General features: G+C 34.4%; 1 protein-coding gene across 2 annotated transcripts in view; it reads left to right on the top strand.

Moving 5' to 3' along the window:
* The window catches only part of CSMD3 (CUB and Sushi multiple domains 3), a 1221727-nt gene that overhangs the window by 177090 nt on the left and 1022119 nt on the right, over nucleotides 1-22518 (top strand). For both annotated transcript variants that reach the window (XM_032858445.1, XM_032858446.1), the window contains exon 3: nucleotides 5231-5343. In XM_032858445.1, coding sequence (XP_032714336.1) covers nucleotides 5231-5343 — 113 coding nt within the window. The remainder of the gene's footprint in view (nucleotides 1-5230; nucleotides 5344-22518) is intronic.

The raw sequence follows: 22518 nt of genomic DNA on the forward strand, positions 1-22518 counted from the left end.
TTCTTAGGATTCTTGAGCACACTGTTACACTGTTTGAAAAAGAAAGTGTTCTGATGCATTCATGTTCTCCTAGCACCTACCCTAATTCATTAAATTAACAGCTATTTGGGGCGCCTGGGTGGCTCAGTGGGTTAAAGCCTCTGCCTTCAGATCAGGTCATGATCCCACGGTCCTGGGATCGAGCCCCGCATAGGGCTCTCTGCTTGGCAGGGAGCCTGCTTCCCCTCTCTCTCTGCCTGCCTCTGCCTACTTGTGATCTCTGTCAAATAAATAAAATCTTTTAAAAAAAATTAACAGCTATTTATTAAGGGCCCTCTTACATGATACGTACTGCATGAAAGCACTGATCATAAACTAGTGAGTTCCAAGGACTTCACAAAGGTTAGTGTCTGAAAGAGAAGAGAGATGCTTAATAGATAATCACACATAAATATTAAAATATCAATGAAGTGTTATAAAGAAAAAACATACCTTAGAAACATTGAAGGTTTAGTTATAAAACACTGCAGTAAAGTGAATATTGCTATAAAGCAAGTCAATCCTTTTTTTTTGTTTGTTTCCCAGTGCATATAAAAGCTGTGCATATAAAAGGGGCACTGGGATGGCTCAGTTCGTTAAGTGTCTGCCTTTGGCTCAGGTCATGATCCCAGGATTCTGGGATTGAGCCCCATACTGATTCCTACTCACCAAAGAGCCTGCTTCTCCCTCTCTCTCTGCTGCCCCCTGCTTGTGTGTTCTCTTTCTCAGCAAAATAAATAAATAAAATATTTTTTTAAAACTGTGTTTACACTACACTGTAGTCTATTGAGTGTAACTCATAGTTTATTGAACATATTTGTAAATAAAAAAACTATTATATAATTAATTTATATAAGTATAACATTTTATGTATATAAAAATATATCCTAGTATATTCTGGTCATAAGTGACATATTTTAAAAAATAAGGATACCAAAATGTTGAAAGTTAAAAGATGTTCTAGACTAATTCTAATGAATTAAGTTTTAGATTTATTATTGCCAGATAAGATAAAGTTTAAAATCAAATCATTATTAGACATAGATTAGGGGTGCCTGGGTGGCTTAGTCAGTTAAGCATATGATTTCTGATTGTGGCTCAGGTCATGATCTCAGGGTTGTGAGATCGAGCCCAGCATCAAGCTCTGTGCTGGCTATGGAACCTGCTTAAGTAGTTCTCTCTTCCTCTCCCACTGCACAGCCCCCGCCAAAAGAAACAAAATATAGTAGCACTTCATAAAGAATAAAATGTTCAATTTGCCAGGAAATATAAGAATTAAACTTGTATGCACCTATTAATGTAGCCCCCAAGTATATTTTAAAATGGACATAACTACAAGGAAAAATATAAAAACCTAAAATCCTCTTGTGAGATTTTAGCATATCTCTTTCAGTAACTAGTAGATCAGATTTTAAAAATATAGTCAGCACAGAGAACACTGGAACATGATTAACAAACTTGTTTAAAAGATATACTGAATGCTGTTCCTAGCCAGTGATAAATACCCATCACAGGAGCCAAAATGATCCCAGAATTATGGTTCTCTAAGAACTTGTGAATATATCACATGGCAAAAATAACTTGGCAAATGGAATTGAGACAGATGTTATAATAGAAGATATCTGAATTATCAATTTGAACACAATTTAATTACATGAGCATGTAAAAGTTGAGAACTCTCTCCATCTGGAGGCAGAAGAAGCAGCAGCAGAAGGATGAGGTAGAGGGAAAGACCAAAGAGAATTACAGAATGAGAACTTGGACTACTCTTGCTGACTCTGAGGATGAAGGAAGGTCTCGAACTGAGAAATGCAAGCAATCTCTAAAACCTGAGAATGACCTCAAGTCAACAGCCAGCAAGGGAACAGGACCTTACTCCTACAACTGCATGGAATTTAATTCTGACAACAGCCTTATAAATTTGGAAGTGAAAGCAAATTCTGCTCCCAAGGTTCTAGAAACAATGCAGCTCAGCTAACACCTTGATTTCAGCTTCATGAGGCTCAAAGCAGAGAACCAGCTGAGCTACGGTCTACCAAGACCCACGTAAATATGAGATAATTAATAATGGGTATTAAGTTTGTGGTAATTTGGATTAGGAATAGAAAAACAATAGGCTTTTCTTTATAAGAAAACTAGGCACATAAGAAAAAAATTTACAATACTGGACCCATAAAGCAAATGTCAATAATTTCAAAAGATTAAATTCATACAGAAAATGTTATCTAATTGCAATGTAAATGAGAAATACATTGGTAAGAAGACATAGCTAAAGCAACTTATAGGTTTATAAGTTAGGGGATACTCTGACCATGAGCCAAATAGTAAATCCTGTAGCTTACGCAGCAAAAAGAAGAAAATTTAAAGCTTTAAATGTTTATAAATCCTAGAGGAACTGCCAGATAAGTGTGTACAAGTGAACTTTTGCAAGAACTTTTGCAAATTATAAACAACTCGAATGTCCATCAACAGTAGAACACATAAATTTAGGGTGGTGTGTGTAATGCAATAGATTCCTATATAGCACGTGTTCTCAAAATGTGATACATGGATGCTTGAAGTCCTGAGACATTTTTAGGGGGTCCACAAGATCAAAACTGTTCCCATAATAATATTAAGACATTATTCACACTGTTTTCACTGTGTTGACATTTGGCCTCATGGTACAGAAGTAATGGTGGGTAAAACTGCTGGTGCATGAAAACATCGCAATTAGTGACCTCAAACTGTACAAATAGTCATTAGTCATTGTTTTCTTTACCACCACATACTTTCAATGTGGAAAAAAAATTGTGCTTAAGAACATTCTTGTTGAAGCTATAATTATTTCATTAAATATCTACTCTATAATACCCCTCTTTTAAATGACCTATGTAACAAATTGAAAGGATGCAAAAAATAAAACAAAAACAAAAACAAAAACAAAAACAAAAAAACCTTCTTATGCCTACCAAAACATGATGTTTGTTCCAAGGAAAAATGGTTGCATAACTGAGTTGTCAGCTGAACTGGCCACTTTTTCATAGAAGCCTTTTTACTCAAGTGACCAACATAAACTAAACTTAGTCAAACTTGGGTATTTGTTATACATTTTTTCTGACACACGCACACTCACACACATACACACTCACACACACACACTGAACCTGAACTGTTACTTCAAGGGAAAACAACTGACAGGATTTGTTGTCTATGATGATATCTGAGTTTCCAAGTAAAAAACTAGAATTTTGGAAAACTTCAATCCATTACTGTAAGTTTTAGAGCTTCCCCAAATTTAAAGATTTTTCCAATGAGATTGGTACCAATAAAAATAAATGTGATTTTATGATACTTCATAATAAAATGTGTCAACATTTGTAAGATCTAACTCAGTGAATCAATACATTCCAAATTACTAATACATGTTAAAAAAATGCATGGGTAAAAAGGACCCATTATAAAAACAAGGTGAAACAATGAATTTTAAGGTCACAGATATAAAAATTAATTGATATGTTTTGAATTCAACATTGCACTAACCTGTAAAGTTTTTGCGCAATATCAAAGAAGAGTACTCACTAATCTGCAAAATCTATTAGAATTCTTTTCCCTTTTCCAACTACATATGTGAAGACAGAGTTCTTCATACCCATCAACCAAAATAACATATTGTAAAATATTGAATACAAAAGTAGATATGAGAATCCAACTGATTTCTTCTTATTATTATATTATTATTTTATTATTAACTGATTTCTGATTATTATTATTCTGATATTAAGATTTCCAAAAATAGAATACAATACACTCTTGTCATTTTTGTTTTGGAGAAGGTAATTATTTTGAAATAAAATATGATTTGTCAACATGCAATGTGCTTATCCTGGTTATTTTTAAGTCATAAATGCACATATGTAAAAAACTGTTCTCAGTTTTAATTTAAATAGGGTAAATATCAATAAATCTTGCCCTTAAATCCTTTTGGGGATTCTTAATAATTTTTAGAGAATAAACACACCTGAGACAAATGAGAATTATTGTTATCTAGTACTGAAATATATGTTAATTTCAATGTAGATTAGTTCTACATGTATAATGTTGGGCAAAAATAGCAAGTATATAAAAAGTAGTATAATTCCATTGCATAAAATTACTAATTATTATTCTTATATTAATAATAAAAAATAAATAACATACAAGGCAATTTATAGAAAAATTAAAATATGCATTTTCATTAGTTTTAGAAAAATTATATCCTGTGTATGTGTTTTTTTAAATTTTTATTTCTCTTTTCTACTTTAGATAATTGTAGATCAATTGTATAATCAAGCTTGTAACTATATGCAATATTATTTACAAAATAGGCAATAAATTATGGTCAAAATATCAGACAAATATTTGTTTTATAAAAATATGCATTATAGGGGTGCCTGGGTGGCTCAGTCAGTTAAGCATCTGCCTTTGGCTCAGGTCATGATCCTGGGGTCTTGGGACTAGAGCCCACATTTTGCTCCCTGATCAGTGGGGAGTCTGCTTCTCCTCTGCCCCTCCTCCCACCTATGCTCACTCTCTGTTCTCCCTCAGTTTCTCTCTCTAAAATAAATATATAAAATCTTTAAAGAAATGCAATGTAACCCAAAAGTAATCTGCAACTGCTAAATTTTATAGAACTTATTGAAAGTTTGAATCTAATAAAACAAAAATGACATCATTTGTAGACTTTTCAGTTTCAAGATTTCATATTTAGATCACATATCTTCCTTTAATACTAAATTTTAATAAATAGTTCCCACTATGTAAATATATCCTAAACTATCAGGAAAATTATTTATTTGACAAAATATCTTCTGAATACTCAGTTGTTAAAGTCAGGAGCAAAAGACACCTAAAAACACATACTCTCACAACTTACTTCCCAAAGTCTAAATTAACCAGTATTTTCATAGAGATGATATATATAATAGATAGGAAAAAGAGATATATGCATTCATATGTATGCAAATAACTGTATATTTAAATATATCTATAGTAATTGTTTTTGATGAGTGATTTTCAATCCACATGTCATAAATTCCTTTATAAACCCTTACACACACACCCACCTATCCACACACATACACACCTACTTATACAAAGCTTGGGGATTTGATAAAAGGACTTTAAATGCTCTTTCAACTCTATTAGGTAAATTCTCTTTAACACTAACAATTAATTCCATTTATGTTTTTAGGTTAACAGGATTCCATCTGCCACCGCCAGTGACAAGTACCAAATCCGTGTTCTCACTACGTTTGACCAGTGATTTTGCAGTTAGCGCTCATGGGTTTAAAGTATATTATGAAGGTAAGTGATAGCAATATAAAAGGACCACCGCCCAGTCTAATACAGTCAAACCAAAATTCTCTAGGATGGAAATGGAAGAAGAATCACCAGGAAGGAAGATACAGTTTATCCTATTATTTCAAATCCTGTCCTGAGAGTCACCTTCTTAATAATCATTAATATATAGTTAAATGCTAGAAATGAGTAGGCTTTAATGTTTCATTGCAATGTACCTGAAGAAAGGAAAGTTTTTGCTTTAAATCTTCTTAGGAGATGAGACCATGACTCCATTATGGGGTTAAACATTAACGAAAGCAAACAAAATCAAAGTGACAGGAAATTAGTTCTGATTCAAGATTCAGGCATCACAGACTCCACCCTATTTTGCCTCTCTGCTAGAAAATAACCTGGTAATCTTTCTTCTCCGCAAGTTAGTCAAGAGGAAAGGTCTATTAAGAGACAAGAGTTTTCCATTTTAAACCAGGCTTTCCAGACCCATAGATCCATAATCCCTAAAACACAGAAAGGAAAACTAAGAAGCTCTTGAAACTAAAAGTTTTATCTGGAAGGTAGAACAAACTGATTTGGCATCAAAACCTAACCTGAACTGATTGAAGGCCACTAATGACCTTTATTTATCCCACATAGTGTGGATACTCGTGTTTCATTATGCAAATATTATTTAATAATTTGGTGTACCACAGGCTCTGGTGTTAAAAACGTACAGAATTTGCATGTGTTCTTTTTTTATTTATAAATTCTGATGCTAAAAATACTCTAACCCTGAAGGTTTCAGATGGGAGGTCATGGACTTGGAAATTTCTTCTTTATGTGATTTGACTATAAAGTTGCACCTCCTTTAGGGAAGAGCCCCTCTCTACCTATAGGAATAACATAACACATTTCAACTCACCCCCTGCACCCCAGCCTGGACCATATTACCAGAATGCATCACACCAGATCTAAAATCATCATAACAGATACACAAATACAGATACAAATACAGTAGCAGGGGTGGTTACTTTCTAAAGCACATAGTAATTCAAAATATACTATGTTTAAAGAGCACACTGGAAAGCATATATAAAGTAGAATTGCTTTAGTATAAAGGTTAACAGTTTGCATGTGGGGAAAGTTTTAAATCAAACATTTCATCTTAGTGCTTTCTCACTAGAAAAACTATCCTTTAACAAACAATTGAGTAAAAATATTTTCTCTTTTTTATATCCTAAATAATGACACATCATAGCAGTTTTTAACACTATTTTCTACCCAATACATTTCTGAACTATCTTTTGTCTAGCAGGGGAGGCTGCATTCTAAGACTTATTTTCCTCCATTGTGCTAGTAAAAATCACTGTTTTTCTAAGGTGCCTTCACAATAGTTGAGTATTTTTATCTTGGCAACTTAATTCATAGTTCAAAATACTACAAACACAAAGGTTTAATTTTAAGTGTAATTTTGGCAATATTGAAGGAGTTAGTAATACAATAATTTTCTATTAAAGGCTCCTTAATAGAAACCCTGTACTCCGTTCATCAAAGTATAAATACATTTTAGGTTAGCTTATTCTTTCCATAACTACCGAGTACACTGAAAACGTAGTAACTTGGAAGATGAGATAGGATGTTGCCATGTTTTCTGACTTGACTATCAAGTTTCACGAAATATACTCAAAAATATCTTCAAAGCTCTCCATTCTTTCTACATGTACATTATCATTCTGTCTTTTCTGTTTCTGTAAAAATGGATTTGTAGATCTTCATGACATTTAAATGTATGTCTGGGAGGTCCTGACTTAATATATAAGGTATTAAGTGTCCATATAGTATCGAGGGATCAGTATTCATGCTACAGAACATCAAGCATTGATTTGTGATGGTACCTTCTACCATGCATTAGTTTTCTATTTCTACTGTAACAAATAAACACAAATTTAGCATCTTAAAACAATTATATTAACTCACGGTTCTGGAACTGAGAAGTCCTGGTGGTCTCTGCTAGTTCCTCTGTTCAGGGTCTTGCAAGGCTGAAATAAAGATGTCAGCTGGTTGTGCTCTCATCAGAAGGCTCTGGGAAGATACTAGTGCCCATAGCTCCTGAAGGACTTTCTCTTCCTTGTACTTGGGTCCTATGTCTGAGAGCCAGCAAGAGGTTCACTGCATTCTTCTCACGCATGAAATCTCTCTGACTTCCCCTTCTGAAGCATTCCTCTACTACCTTCTTCCCCCACACATCTCTGACTTTGAGTAGAGAAATTTCTTGGTTTTAAGGGCCTGTGTGATTAAATTGGACCCACCTGGATAATCAAGTCTAATCTCCTTGTGTAAAATTCCTTACACTTAATTACCTTTGCAAGGTTCTTTTTGCCATGTCCCAGTACATATTCACTGACTCCAGAGATATTTGGTTGAGGGGGTTGGGGGAGTAGGGGATGGGTTTCATTTGCCCTACCATACCATGGAACACTATATAACATTTTACAGAGGGAATAGCTGCAAGTGTTTATTTATTTAACAATGGCCAATGATTCCGTCAAGACCAGCTGGTGTATAGTAGTCCCCTCTTGGCCACAGAACATATGTTATAAGCCCTTCAGTGGATGCCGGAAATTGTGCATAGTACCAAACTATGGATACTATATTTTCTCTTATACGTATATATCTATGATAAAGTTTTGTTTCTAAACTAGGCATAGTGGGGCATTTGGGTGGCACCATCAGTTAAGTGTCTAACTCTTGATTTCTGCTCAAGTAATGATCTCGGTTTGTGAGACTGATCCCGACCTCTGCTGGCTCTGTGCTCAGTGGGGAGTCTGCTGAGGATTCTCCCTCTCCCTCTGCCCCTTTCCCTTCTCTCACACTACAAAAAGTAAATAAATCTTGAAAAAAATTAAGCATAGTTAGACATTAACAACAATAACGAAATAAATAATTATAAAAATATACTGTAACAAAAGTATTGTGAACATGCTCTCTCTCAAATTATTCTGTACTCACCCTTCTGGCGATGATGTAAGATGATAAAATGCCTACACGGCGAGATGAAGTGAGGGGAATGACGAAAGCACTCTGATGTAGAGTTAGGCTATAATTGAACTTCCGCTGATTCGTCAGAAGGAGGATGATCTGCTCTGGGACCACAGTTGACTCAGGGTAAATGAAGTGGAGGAAAGCGAAACTGCCGATTCCGAAAGCGAAACTGAAGATAAGGCGGAACTATGGTATTGTGAAGTCCAGAAAACTTAGTTTGAAATTTCAAAGCTCATTCTGCACATCCCTAGATTTTGGATCCAAGTTATCATTTCATAATTACCTCAAATTACAACTCTGGGCCCTACTCCCACTACAATAAATTTATCTACTAATCTGGACATTTCCTCTAAATTTATACCTGCATTTTTTTTGTATTCGAGTATCTGAATCTCATTAATTTTCATTACGTTTTCCTCTATATAGTCATTTCCTAGTTATCTTTTGTTTGAAGTATAGTTGACACACACTGTTGTATTAATTCTAGGTGTACAACATAGTGATCCCCAAAGTCTATAGGTAGTGCTGTTCTCATCACAAGTGTAGCTATCATCTGTCACCATACAACGCTAGTACAATACCACTGACTGTATCCTCTTTGCTGTACCTTTCAACTTCATCCTTTAAAGTGTTCTAAGACCTTGTCCTTGTGTATTAGAGTTTATGAATTTATGAGATCTCTATTGGTAACATATGTGTTTTTCAATTTGCCAATACTGGAGCACATGCATCAGAATTATCTGGAGAATTTATTAAAATGTGAAATATAGAATTCTTTGCCCCAGTTATATGTCCTGAATCAGACTACCGAATAAACTCCTGGAATATGCATTGCAATTCCAATTGTAAGTCCAATAAAGAATAAATAATTGATAAATATAAGTCAGTCTCTGATCTTCACAGAACTCAGTTCTTACAAACTTCTACTGCCCTACTTCAGCCCATTTATTTTAAAAATCTGGAGGGTGTGTTTAATAAATTTTGAGAAAGAGCTCTTAATCATTTACTGGAAACATGTCATTTAAATTCCTTGAAGTCAAAGCTGTGAGTTGTTAAATTTCTGTAGAAAATTTCCCCATTAATATCTAGCTGCATCTATCTTTATCTTTTCTCATTACTGTCTACCATACACCTCAATATCTTGTTACTATTTCCCAAGGTTTGTTTTTATATAGAATTTTGGTTTCACTTTTTTATGTTAATAAAAATAAATGGCTAAAATACTGTTCTATGAAACAGCAAATTCAAAAAACAATAATGTATACTAGGTTGAATAGTCATATATCCATTTTTTAAAATTCAGTCAAGATAAACCTGGTAAGATCTGTGTTCTATGGAACACATAGTGAGAAATACTCTTAGGTCTTTTCTAAATCTGCCAAACAGAATTCAAAAATATTCAGATCTGCACCTTTGAAACAAATAATATATTATATATAATAAAAAATTAAAATAAAATAATATATTCCAGTTTTTGCTAATATATTCCAGAATTCTTTTGCATTTTACTTCAAAGATGCATAATCATTTTTATAGGTAAAAGAGTACATGCTTATATACCATAGAGTATCTTACCATTTTGGAATTATTTATTGTGAAAACAAAGTAATATAATGAACGCATATAGTGGATCATTTACATACTAAATATTATTATAAGTATTATAGTAAGCGGTTACTCTAATGTCTGTAAGAATCTCAATGAAATATATCAGCACCTATCAGTGAACTAATTCAATTATCAGAAACAAACTAAAAATTAGAGTGTAGTCTTAAAAACTCACTTCAAACACAAGGTTGTTATTGTGCCTTAATGATTGTTGATGTGTATTATAGGGTTAAAGGTTTCACCTGTAGAAAACATGCTGTTAAGTCATTTTCATATTTTAATTCAGAAACAGAAATTTGGCTAGTAAGACTTCTATCACTAGGTAAAATTCACTGAGTGATCTCTTTGTGACAATCAAATGCTAAACATTTTACATGGATTTTTTCCACCCTAGAAAATTATATGAAAAAATGTAATAAGCAAGAACTTAACAAAAGAATGACATTAACATAAAAATATGTATAAATTCCCTACAAATGTAAACTGCATACATTTTGGAGACCTATTTTATATCTAACTATAAACTATAATTTCATTTACAATTAAATGGATAAGTTCACATAGAATTTAGTACAGAAGAGTATTATAAAAATAAAAATCACTGATAATATTGTATATTAAAACATGAAACATAAAGGCTGAAATGTATTCTTACATATAATATGGGTGATGTATATATTCTTTGTTCTTTTTAAACACTTGACATACAAATGAGTATTTATATTACTTACTATTTGATTTAACTGTCACACATTTTTATTAAGTTTATCCTTCAGAACATCAAATGACTTTAGTGATTTTTCATTTTAGGGGTTATTTCCAATTCCTAAACTTTAAAAACTTAAACTGCAGTACCATGAAATTTAATGAAGAGCTTACAATTTAAGATCAAGTTAATTATGCTTCTGGCAAGACAGTTGAATTGTAGCAAGAGAAATTTATGTAATAAAATTAAATATATTAAACAGTTTGCTAGCAATAAAGGTAATTTAAGTTAATAAAAGAAGTTAATGGATCATTACCTTAAATACTTTTAAGAATAAATGAAAGATATTACTTTAAAAAAAACAGATGTCATATATGTAAAGACAATTTTCCTCTTGCTCAAATTCAAATCTTTTACCTTTCAGTTTTCGTAGAGTCAGCCTACTTAGACATAGAAACATCCTAATCCTACAGTGACCTAGCTAAGTCACAATTATCTTTTTCCCCTTTTAAACAGTTGAAAGTGTTCAAAATCCCAATCCAGAGAATGACACAGATAAGCCTTTTACTTAAGTATCATCTTAAGAGAGTAAAAAGACATAGTATTACAATAAATATGTAAGTGGATATAAACAATGTAAGTGGGTTTATTAATTTTTGAGTTTTTGTACATCTGTTATCCAGGAAGATACAGATCATTTTCACTACACTCACAACAAAGCTTCAACAGTACTATCAGTTCACAAAGGCTTTCAGACATTTAAACATTTCTCATTTCTGCACAGTGTAGCGTACACAAACTCCACAGTTAGTGCCCCAGCATTGTTTCTCTCCTATAACCTTAATTTATGAAATAAGCACATGAACATGTATTAAATTTCTATATATACTATATTATTTAAACTATTGTACCATAGGGACGCCTGGGTGGCTCAGTTGGCTGGATGACTGCTTTCGGCTCAGGTCATGATCCCGGAGTCCCGGGATCGAGTCCCGCATCGGGCTCCCAGCTCCACAGGGAGTCTGCTTCTCCCTCTGACCTTCTCCTCGCTCATGCTCTCTCTCTCAAATAAATAAATAAAATCTTTTAAAAAAACAAAAAAAAACCCTATTTTACCATAAATCTCTGTCTCTTCTTCCCTGAACACCCAGTACATATGTATTTGGCTCACTCATTTCTTATTCTTCCAGATTTTGCACAGGCCTTAATCATTTACAGAAAGTCATTTACAGAATTCAGAATTGAGACCAAAATGCTTGATGATCTTTTTCTATGTGCTTAGATATGTACATACCTTGTGACAATACTGTATCTGACCATTTTGTACATTTTTGCTCACATAGGCTATGAGTAGCTAAAGGGTATGGTATCTATTTTGCTTGTTTTGCAAACATGCCTCCTGGAACATGGAAAACACTTCATAGAACATTGTTAAACTCAACTGATGTATAGATATCTAATAATTTTATTAGTAAGGAGAAAAGATTTAATAAATGTCCCACTTCCCAAGAATTAAAATACCAGTTAATGCCTTAAAAGGCAAATGCAGTCTATGTTTAACCACTTAGAATTTGTGGCATTCACTGATATGCACCTTAAATAAATAAGGATTAGTGAAATTTGGAGTTTTTTATTTGAGAAAAGCCATAAATGATATGTAAAATTATTTTCCTTTTATGCATATGTTCTTTGCTTTAAAATCTTTACTTGAAAATATGAAAATATGTTCTTTGCTTTAAAATCTTTACTATGAAACATTTTTTTAAAAATATAAAATCACTCATATAGCATAACAAGAAAATCAAGATGAAGATGAAAAATTGCTAAAACTAGTGATATATGATCTATTTAATCTTTGTGATTCATGTGGAAAAGATAAGGTTAATGTCGCAGATTGTATTTCATTCCCCAGAAATAGAATTATTCAACTTAGTATGTAATCTCATTTCACATTGAATTTCCTTCTTTTATATATGTTAATAAATGTACTGTTTCTGTCAATTGCTATAATTTATCATTTTGATGTGTGTATTAGAATGAAGTTTGAGACAGTGATAATTTAACATTCCAGTTGTAAGTCAGATTTTTTTGTGTGTTTCATACATTCAAAGACCACACATTGTGATAATTTGTTGTAATTGAGAGCTTACAAGAAAATATATTGTAAGCTTTGTTAAGAAATTTCTTGTAGGGGCACCTGGGTGGCTCAGTGGGTTAAATCCTCTGCCTTTGGCTCAGGTCATGATCCCAGGGTGCTGGAATCAAGCCCCGCATCTGGCTCTCTGCTCAGCAGGGAGCCTGCTTCCCTCTCTCTCTGCCTGCCTCTCTGCCTACTTGTGACCTCTGTCAAAGTATTATATCTTAAAAAAAAAAGAAATTTCTTATAAACTTATCTTGATTTCCTCCTGCTAACATGTAGTAAGTTAGAAAAATATAATTTAATGTTTATTTTTGACTATAAGAATGATGGCATGCCACAAAAAATTAAACCTGAGATGAGTTATTCCTTACAAAAATAGTTATGCCCCTTAACAGTTATCATTTTAAAAATATCATAAAAATAAACATAGATAAAATAAAATACAAATATTTTTCCAGGAATAATAAATAACATCAAACATTATTATTCAATGAATATGCATACTGTATAAGATAAAATTATATTTCTGTATAGAGAAATAATGGTTATAAAATCCCATTTTTATTTATTTATTTATTTATTTATTTTAAAGATTTTATTTATTTATTTGACAGACAGAGATCACAAGTAGGCAGAGAGGCAGGCAGAGAGAAAGGAGGAGGCAGACTCCCTGCTGAGCAGAGAGCCTGATGCGGGGGCTTGATTCCAGGACCCTGGGATCATGACCAAAGCTGAAGGCAGAGGCTTTAACCCACTGAGCCACTCAGGCCCCCCTAAAATCCCATTTTTAGTACTTACTACACAACTCTCAATTTAAAGATGGATTTTTGGTCATTTTTTGCATACCTCATAAGAAAACATAGTTTACAAAATGCATTTAATATTCCAATAAAATTATAATTTTTCTATCTATACAGTATACTATCTTGTCTAAAATATTCTTTAAATTTTGTATACCTTTTAATCATATTTTTAAAAAGTAATCTTCTAACATCAAAGAATGTGGAAAGCTGTTATCAAAACCTTAATTAAGGGAATTCCCTAGTGAGAAAGGAAGACACAAAAAGACACAAAAAATTTTTCATTTCGCCATAGGTGAAGCAAAGTTGTAACGAGAAGTAAATGAGATAATAATAATTAAAAAAAAAGGAATGCAGGAAGCTAATCTGAAGCAATATTAATTAATAATTTTCTCTGAACAACGTATTGATTTTCCTCATATGATGAAATGTGAATTGACTACAAGGCATGGGCTGGGGGTGTTAAGTATTATTCAGGGAATTAATTAGTTCATTAGTTACTGTTCTTTTTATCTAATTATTACATTAATGATAATATTTCCAATTTATAGTTAAAATACTTGCATCTGCTAAATAGTTTTCCTCATATTCATTTGTATTTACTGTAATTTAGTTGTCTGTCATGTTTGAGGGCACTTATCAATACTTTTGGTTTTTTCACCTTGCTTCCAATTGAAGACTTTATTTCTTATCTTACAAGCAGATCTGGGACAGTGTGTTCTTTTTTTTTTTTTAATTTTATTAACACACAATGCATTATTTGCTACAGGGGTACAGGTCTTTGAATCATCAGTCTTACACAATTCACAGCACTTACCAGATAGCACATACCCTCCCCAATGTCCATAACCTAGTCACCCCATCCCTCCCACCGTCCTCCCCTACAGCAACCCTCATTTGTTTTTCCTGAGATTAAGAGTCTCTTATGATTTGTCTCCCTCCCCATTCCCATCTTGTTTCATTTTTCCCAACCCTTCCCCCCACGCCCCGCCTCCATGCCTCTCAAATTTCTCATATCAAAGAGATCATATGATAATTGTCTTTCTCTGACTGACTTATTTCTCTTAGCATAATACAATAATACCCTCTCGTTCTATCCACATTGTCTCTAATGACAAGATTTTGGGTTTTTTTTTGACAGCTGCATTGTATTTCATTATATATATAGCTGCATAGTGTGTGTGTGTGTGTGTGTGTGTGTACGTGTATGTGTGTATATATATATAATCTTGTTTATCCATTCATCTGTTGATGGACATCTAGGTTCTTTCCATAGTTTGGCTATTGTGGACATTGATGCTATAAACGTTCGGGTACATGTGCCCCTTTGAATCACTCCATTTGTATCTTTAGTGTAAATACTCAGTAGTGTGATTGCTGGGTCATAGAGTAGCTCTATTTTCAACTTTTTGAGGAAAGTTGGCTTTTTTTTTTTTTTTTTTTTTTGGAGGCAGCGCAACTGCCTGTTGTTGTAATTCTCAAATGTCTTTGCCCAAGGCGTAATTGCACCGCCCTTTCCAGGGACCAGGCTAAGTAAACTGCTTGGTTTGTTCTTGGTAGCTTTTATTCTCTGAATGCTTTCCATACAGTTTTGAAGGAGGAGCATGAAGATGGCGGCCTCCTGATCGCCAACCCAGAGGAGCCGAGAGCTCAGGGTCCCACTCCTCAGTGCAGCCTCAGAGAAAAACAATCACTCCTGTCTCCCTGGTCTCCGGTCCCACTCCAAGCTCACCCGGCCTGTGACGGAGCGTTTCTATCTCTGTGCATGGTTTGGTTTGGAGTCTCCAAACCCAGCAGATTCCTGCCACATGCTCCTGCGCCACTCCTCCCAGAGGTGAAAGGGGGTGGTCTCCCCGGATCTGCCGCTTATGGGATTCCTGCTTGAAGAACAGTGGTATGACTATGCCTTGCATCACAGCTTAAGGTAACAACAAACCGAGAGCCCATTCCTTGACTCCATTTCTGCAGCTGCTTTGCCCGCTTTGATCCCTGGGAGCTCGGCCACACTCAGACACCCCCAGTCTTTGTGTGACCCTGCAGGTCCTGAGGCCGCACTGTGCCAGGAGTGCTCCACCCCCAGCTTAGCCTCTGGAGTGATGTCCCTGAGTGGAGCAGACTTCTGAAAGTTCTGATTTTGTGCTCCACTGCTCTGCTGCTTGCCGGGAGATGCCCCTCACCCCTCAGTCTATCTTTCCGTTGCCTCAGAATCATTTCTCCGCAAGTCCTACCTTCCAGAAAGTGGTCACTTTTCTGTTCCTGGAATTGCTGCTCTTCTTCTCTTCTCTTCTCCTGTTGAGTTTGTAGGTGTTCAGAATGGTTTCATAACCCAAGGATATTTCGCTCTCCTACTCCTCCGCCATCTTGCTCCTACCTTCCAGTGTGCTCTTTTGTTCGTAATTGTCAAACACTAGTCATCACTGGCTATGCTTTGTCCAGTATTTCATTGTGCCTATAGGCGTGTTATAGCACTCGTTTCTTATAGGGGTATTTAAAGGAATTTTATCCACAAAATGATAATTCTTACATATATTGGCTTAATATTTATATTGTGAAATAAATATTGCCACCACTTAACAGACCAGTACATCACAAATTGTAATTTCAGCATTCTATAGGTCAGAAGTATGGCTCGGTTTTTAGCTCAGCTATCACAATACCTTGACTGTAGCCGTCCTATAGGAAGTAGGAAGAATACTTCCTATTCTAAGCTTACTGGTTGCTAGTAGACTTTTTGGTTGTTGTTGTTGTTTGTTTGTTTTTTAAAATATTTTATTTATTTATTTAGCAGAGTGAGAGAGAGAGAGAGATCACAAGAAGACAGAGAGACAGGCAGAGAGAGAGGGGGAAGCAGGCTCCCCACTGAGCAGAGAGGCCGATGTGGGGCTTGATCCCAGGACCTTGGGATCATGACCTGAGCTGAAGGCAGAGGCTTAACGCACTGAGCCACCCACTCGCCCCAACTGGTAGACATTATTTCCTTATGGTAATTTGATTGAGATCCATGTTTTCTTACCAGGTATTGACCAGGGACTTTTCTCAGTTTGTACAGGTGCCTGTAGTTCCTTACAATTCCTCCCACAAAAGGCAGTTCACAACTTAGCAACACATCTGTCTCCAGTTGACTAGTAAAGAGTCTTATGTAACATAACATAATCACAGGAGTGACTGTCCCACCACCAATCCCATATAATGTAACCTAATGAAGAGGGCAACTTTCTCATCATATCCATAGGTTCCACCTGCATTCATGGTGAGAAGGTGAATCTTGGAGCCCATCTTAAAATTCTGCCTAGTGCATCATGATTAGTGACTCATTTAAGTGATAGCTAAATATAGGATAGGAAATACAAGGGAAGAAAAAAACAAAGTTTGAAGATGCATTTTATAATTAATTAATCTAAGTAGATCCATTTTTTTCCTAAAAAAAGATAAAACTAATGTATTCACCTTTTTTCTCCTTACATTGGTATATTGATTATTTTTAGTTTAGTAAATAGTACATCTTTATATTTACATAAGTCAGATACAGTTTAAATATAATGTTATGATGTGTTTCAGATTTTTACTTTCCAGTGGATCACATTTTAATATGAATATATTTTTTGACATGACTGTATTTTTTTTAACATAACATGTCCTTCCTAGTGAGAGATATAGGGTAATAGATAACCTTTTAAAGTGCTGAACATGGTTTTACAAGACCTAATATTTAATGCTGATTTTATCACTCAGATGCTGTGAGGCTCATTTCTTCATAATGTAAAATTAATATAGTACTGATCCAACAAGGTGTTTTGAAGATCCAGAGAGTTAATGATGCAATGTTTGTGAAACAGTGCCTAATATGTAAACATTCAATAAATGCTAGCTATATCAATATTATGCATTTAATATATAATATGCAGTATTATGTGGTGACATAATGTTGGTTTATTAAATAGTGAATACATAATATTAATATATAGTCAACATTTTGGATTTGTTATATATGTGTATATCTGTTTATATTATAATGCTTTGTCATGACATATAAATTCTTTGAATTTCCATCTTCTTAAAAGGAATACTGTATCCGGGTATTTGTTTTGTCTTTCTTAGAAAGTTGTTCAACTAAGAAAATGGAAGTGACAATTTATCCAAGTGTTATCTGAGCTCAGTAATTTATGCAGTAGCACCCTAATCTATTTCCTTAGAATCAAAGTGGTAATGGGGAGATAATCCATTTTCAATTTGAACCAAAGGAAGAGAGGACCCTTTTTACATATGCACACACAAGCACAGTGCTCTTACAGTGCTAAAGGTCAAAACCCCGACAGAGGTTAAGAGAAGTAATCCGCTCATGAGTTGCGGCTCTGAGCTAACAGGTCAGTGCTACAGACAGAACTGGAGCGCAGTGAGGCAGTCATTCCCATTAACTTGAAGAGAGAGCGTAATGGAAGAATGACAATCCTGTGCAAAACCTAATTAAATAATACTCATTTTAGTAATACACTCCTTTAAACAAGTGCTTAAACAAAATTTCAAAAGAACTTTGTGGACAATTATGAGGACCCTGGAGAAATGAAAAACATCTTTGTATAGATATAGTGGCTAGAAAAGATGATGCTTAGAACTGAAGGTAGCAATATGTGGTAAACTGTAACACAGTGTTGTTTTGGTCATTTTGATAAATATAATTTGAGTGACAAAGGAGTAACAGAAACTACTGACCCCTTTGTAAAAACTTCATAGTTCAATATCTACATATTGTCAAGAACTGCTAAGGTTCTGAGATTTTGCCCGACCCAAAGTTAAAATATTAGCCTGGCACAGTTTCATGGATGCTAGCAGATGATGCAAAATGACTGATTCAGGGACAAGGACTTTATAACATAGAGCCATACAAATACCCAGAGTATCGACAATTGTTTGGGTTCCCAAAGCCTCAGTTACCACAGGACAATGAGAGGAGGGCTGGACAGGGCTGACATACACGGTGGCGTGAACTATAGGAGATGAACTCTGCACCTAGGAAACTGGGATCTTTTACAGTAGATGGTAAATAAATAGGCCCTTTGCTCTGGAGGGAGATATTTTCATATTGCTGCTGAATAATCGGTAAACCTGCTCACAAGGTATGAAAAACTTGAGAAGTATGAGGCAAATTTTTTCTCAGGACATGGGTATAGTGTTCAACCACTGCAGTATCTGGATTCTGTAAACCTTAGATGAATTTCAACCACCTTTTAAAATGACAAATAAAATATACTTTTAAGGATCATTTTCTAGGGCACCTGGGTGCCTCAGTCAGTTGAGTGTCTGCCTTTGGGTCAGGTCATGATCCCAGAGTCCTGGGGTGGGGCCCCATATCAGGCTCTGTGCTCAGTGGGGAGTCGCCTTCTCCCTCTCCTCCTGATCTTCTTCCTGCTTTTGTTCTCTCTCTCAAATAAGTAAAGTCTTTAAAAAAAAAAATCATTTTATAAAGATCCTTCGGAAGGGTAGATTCTATCTAAAAACTTAAAGATTTGGGGTGCCTGGGTGGTTCAGTCGTTAAGCCTCTGCCTTCGGCTCAGAGCATGATCCCAGGGTCCTGGTTAGAGAAGCTCCCTGCTCAGAGGGGAAGCCTGCTTCTCCCTCTCCCTCTCCCCCTGCTTGTGTTCCCTCTCTCACTGTGTCTCTCTCTGTCAAATAAATAAAATCTTAAAAAGATAAAAATAAAAACTTCAAGATTTGTATTCTTCATATTTAGTATTATTTTAAAAAGCATTTAATAAGCATTAAATTAATATTCTATGTATACTTTTGGATAATTTTGTAAATACCATCTGAACATAATGAGTGCTATTTATTTCCTTCCTTCTCATCTTTTATATTTAGGGATGTTTGTGGAACTATCTCTCCATAGTGTAAGATACACCTATTCCATGATCATTTCATTAGAGTTGCTCCATCCACATTTATTTGTATGATGTCTCTCATTTGTCTTTTTGTACTTTTGTTTGCTTGTTTTATATCAGAGTAGTAGGAGTTTATATGATGAATTGAGTTGATTTCTTAACACAGGTACCACAACATAAATTTCAAATGACTGTGAGTAATTAAATTTTAAAAATGAAAATGTAAGGTCCATGAAGAATTACAGCAGAATATTGTCGGCTCATGAGACAAGAAAGATTTCTAACTACAAAAGCCAAAAGGAAAATATGTCAGTAAGGAAAAAATTGATAGATTACACTAAATGAAATGTGAAAGCTCCTGAATATGATAATAAATTTTAAAAGTCATCCTTATATTAAAAGACAAACAAGAATGTAAATTTAACATTCACAACCTATGAAACAAATATATATACATATATATTTTATATACAGTATATATAAAAAACACTATTGTCTCTGACATAAAATTTATAAAAACTATGAATTAAAAATTTGCTAAAAATTTAAAAATTTGACAGCATGTAAAAAAGACTAATTTAACATCAATTTATCATTAACACTAATCTTATGCTTAGAAATAATTTTAGCTTCTGGTTAGAGAAAAATAACAAAAGGGTTTTCTTGAGTTTAGTAGCCATGAAGAAGAAATAGGAAGGAAAGTCAAGGCAATTAAAAATGATATGCATTCAGATGAGAAATTTATCAAATGAAATCTTTCAGATATGAGTTTTTTAATGTAAGAAGAGAGAATCTATCTATATGAATTTCTTTCCATTATGACTTGGGAAAGATTTGACATATGAAAGCATAGATAGTATATTTTTATTTATATTTTTATTTATATTAGATAGTACACAGCCTTTTTATAATGTAAATAAGAGTTCCCACTTCATCAAATTTTAGAAATTTGTTTCTTTATTTTTCTGTAATTTTAAGGCAGATTTATCTGTGTGTAGTTTCGAAGGCTCCACATTATTATTTCTTTGCTTCTTCATGTATGTTTACTTATTTGTTTCAAGGTTTGGTTTAAATTCTAATTAACAGATAGTGTAATATTAGTTTCAGGAGTAGAATTTAGTGATTCATCACTTACCTATAACACCCAGTGCTCATCAAAAGGCCCCTCCTTAATACCCATCACCCATGTAGACCATCCCCCTGCTGCCTCCTCTTCAGCAATCCTCAGTATGTTCTCTATAGTTGAGTCTGTTTTTTTGTCTTAAATTCCACATAACTGGTGTTTGTCTTTCTTTGACTTACTTGGCTTAACATAATATACTCTAGTTCCATCCTTGTCTTTGCAAAAGACAAAATTTCTTTTTTTTTGATGGGTGAGTAATATTCTGTTATATATATATATATATATATATATATATGTGTATATATATATATACGTATATATACGTATATATATGTATACATATATATATATATATATACGTATATATACGTATATATATATAAATATATTGCCAGGAATGGCCATAAATCCCTGTACCAAGATATGCAAGATTACTCCAGACTTTGCTGTGAAAGAGAGGAGAAGGTAAGGGGGTTAACACTCAGAGACAAAGACCCTTGGCTCCTCTTTGCTCCTGCTTTTATTGGTCCTTAAGGATAGTCACAAATTGTTACCACTGTTTCTCAAGCACATGATATGTGACAGGAGGTCTTCCTGGAACTGGGAGAATCTATTTACAGGAAAGATACAATATGCTAATATACATGTTCTACAAGTTCTGCTAAACATAGCCTAAGGGAAAATACATACATCTTAGATCACAGGGCAGCTGTCTGGGCTGAGGAAGCTTCCTGGAGGGCAATTCCCTGCAGCATTCCTATGACAGAGTCATCACGCAGGCCTTAGCATTCCAAAGGCCTACGCCCTTCTCTGAAACCTTCCCTGCACTTTGCCTCTGTGTTACATTTTAGCAAGCCAAGTATTATGGCTAATTTCATGTTCTATATTAACCCCAACGTATATACACTGCTTCTTTCTCTTTATCAGTTCATGGACATTTGGGCACTTTCCATAAGTTGGTTATTGTTGATAACGCTGTTGTAAACATTGGGTGCCCCTTCAAATCAGTATTTTTGTATCCCTTGGGTAAATAACTTATTAATGCAATTGTTGATCTAAAGGTAGTTCTATTTTTAACTTTTTGAGAAGCCTCCCTACTGTTTTCCAGAGTGGCTGCACCAATTTGTATTCCCACCAGCAGTATAAATGGGTTCCCCTTTCTCTGCATCCTCTCCAACACCTGTTGTTTCCTGTGTTGTTTATCTTGATGAAATCCTACTAGTTCACTTTTGCTTTTGTTTCCCTTGCCTCAGGAAACGTGTCTAGTAAGAAGTTTCTATGGCCAATGTCAAAGAAGTTGCTTCCTGTGTTCCCTAGGATTTTGATGGTTTCCTGTCTGACATTTAGGTGTTTCATCCATTTTGAATGTTTTTGTGTATGGTGTAAGAAAGTGATCCACTTTCATTCTATTGCATGTTGCTGTCCAATTCTCCAGGCACTATTTGTTGAAGAGACTATTTTTTTTCCCCGATTGGATATTCTTTCCTACTTTGTTGAAGATGAGTTGACCATATGGTTGTGAGTTAATTTCTGGGTTTTCTATTGTGTGTCATTGATCTCTGTTTTTATATCCCTACCATACTGTCCTTATGACTAAAGCTTTATAATGTATCTTGAGGTCCAGAATTGTGATGACTTTTTCTTTTTCAAGATTGCCTTGGCTATTGAGGGTCTTGTGTGGTTCCATACAAGTTTTAGGATTGTGTGTTCTAGCACTAAAAAATGCAGGTGGTATTTTGAAAGGTATTGCATTAACTGTGTATAGTGCTTTGGGTACTATGGACATTTTAACAATATTTATTCTTCCAATCCATGAGTATGGGATGTTTTTCCATTTCTTTGTGTCATCAATTTCTTTCATGAGTTTTCTCATGAAATTTCTTTCATATAGTTTTCAGAGTACAAACCTT

This window comes from Lontra canadensis, unplaced genomic scaffold (genome assembly GCF_010015895.1).
Source record: "Lontra canadensis isolate GAN:19392208 unplaced genomic scaffold, GSC_riverotter_1.0 scaffold15, whole genome shotgun sequence".
Classification (NCBI taxonomy): Eukaryota; Metazoa; Chordata; class Mammalia; order Carnivora; family Mustelidae; genus Lontra; species Lontra canadensis.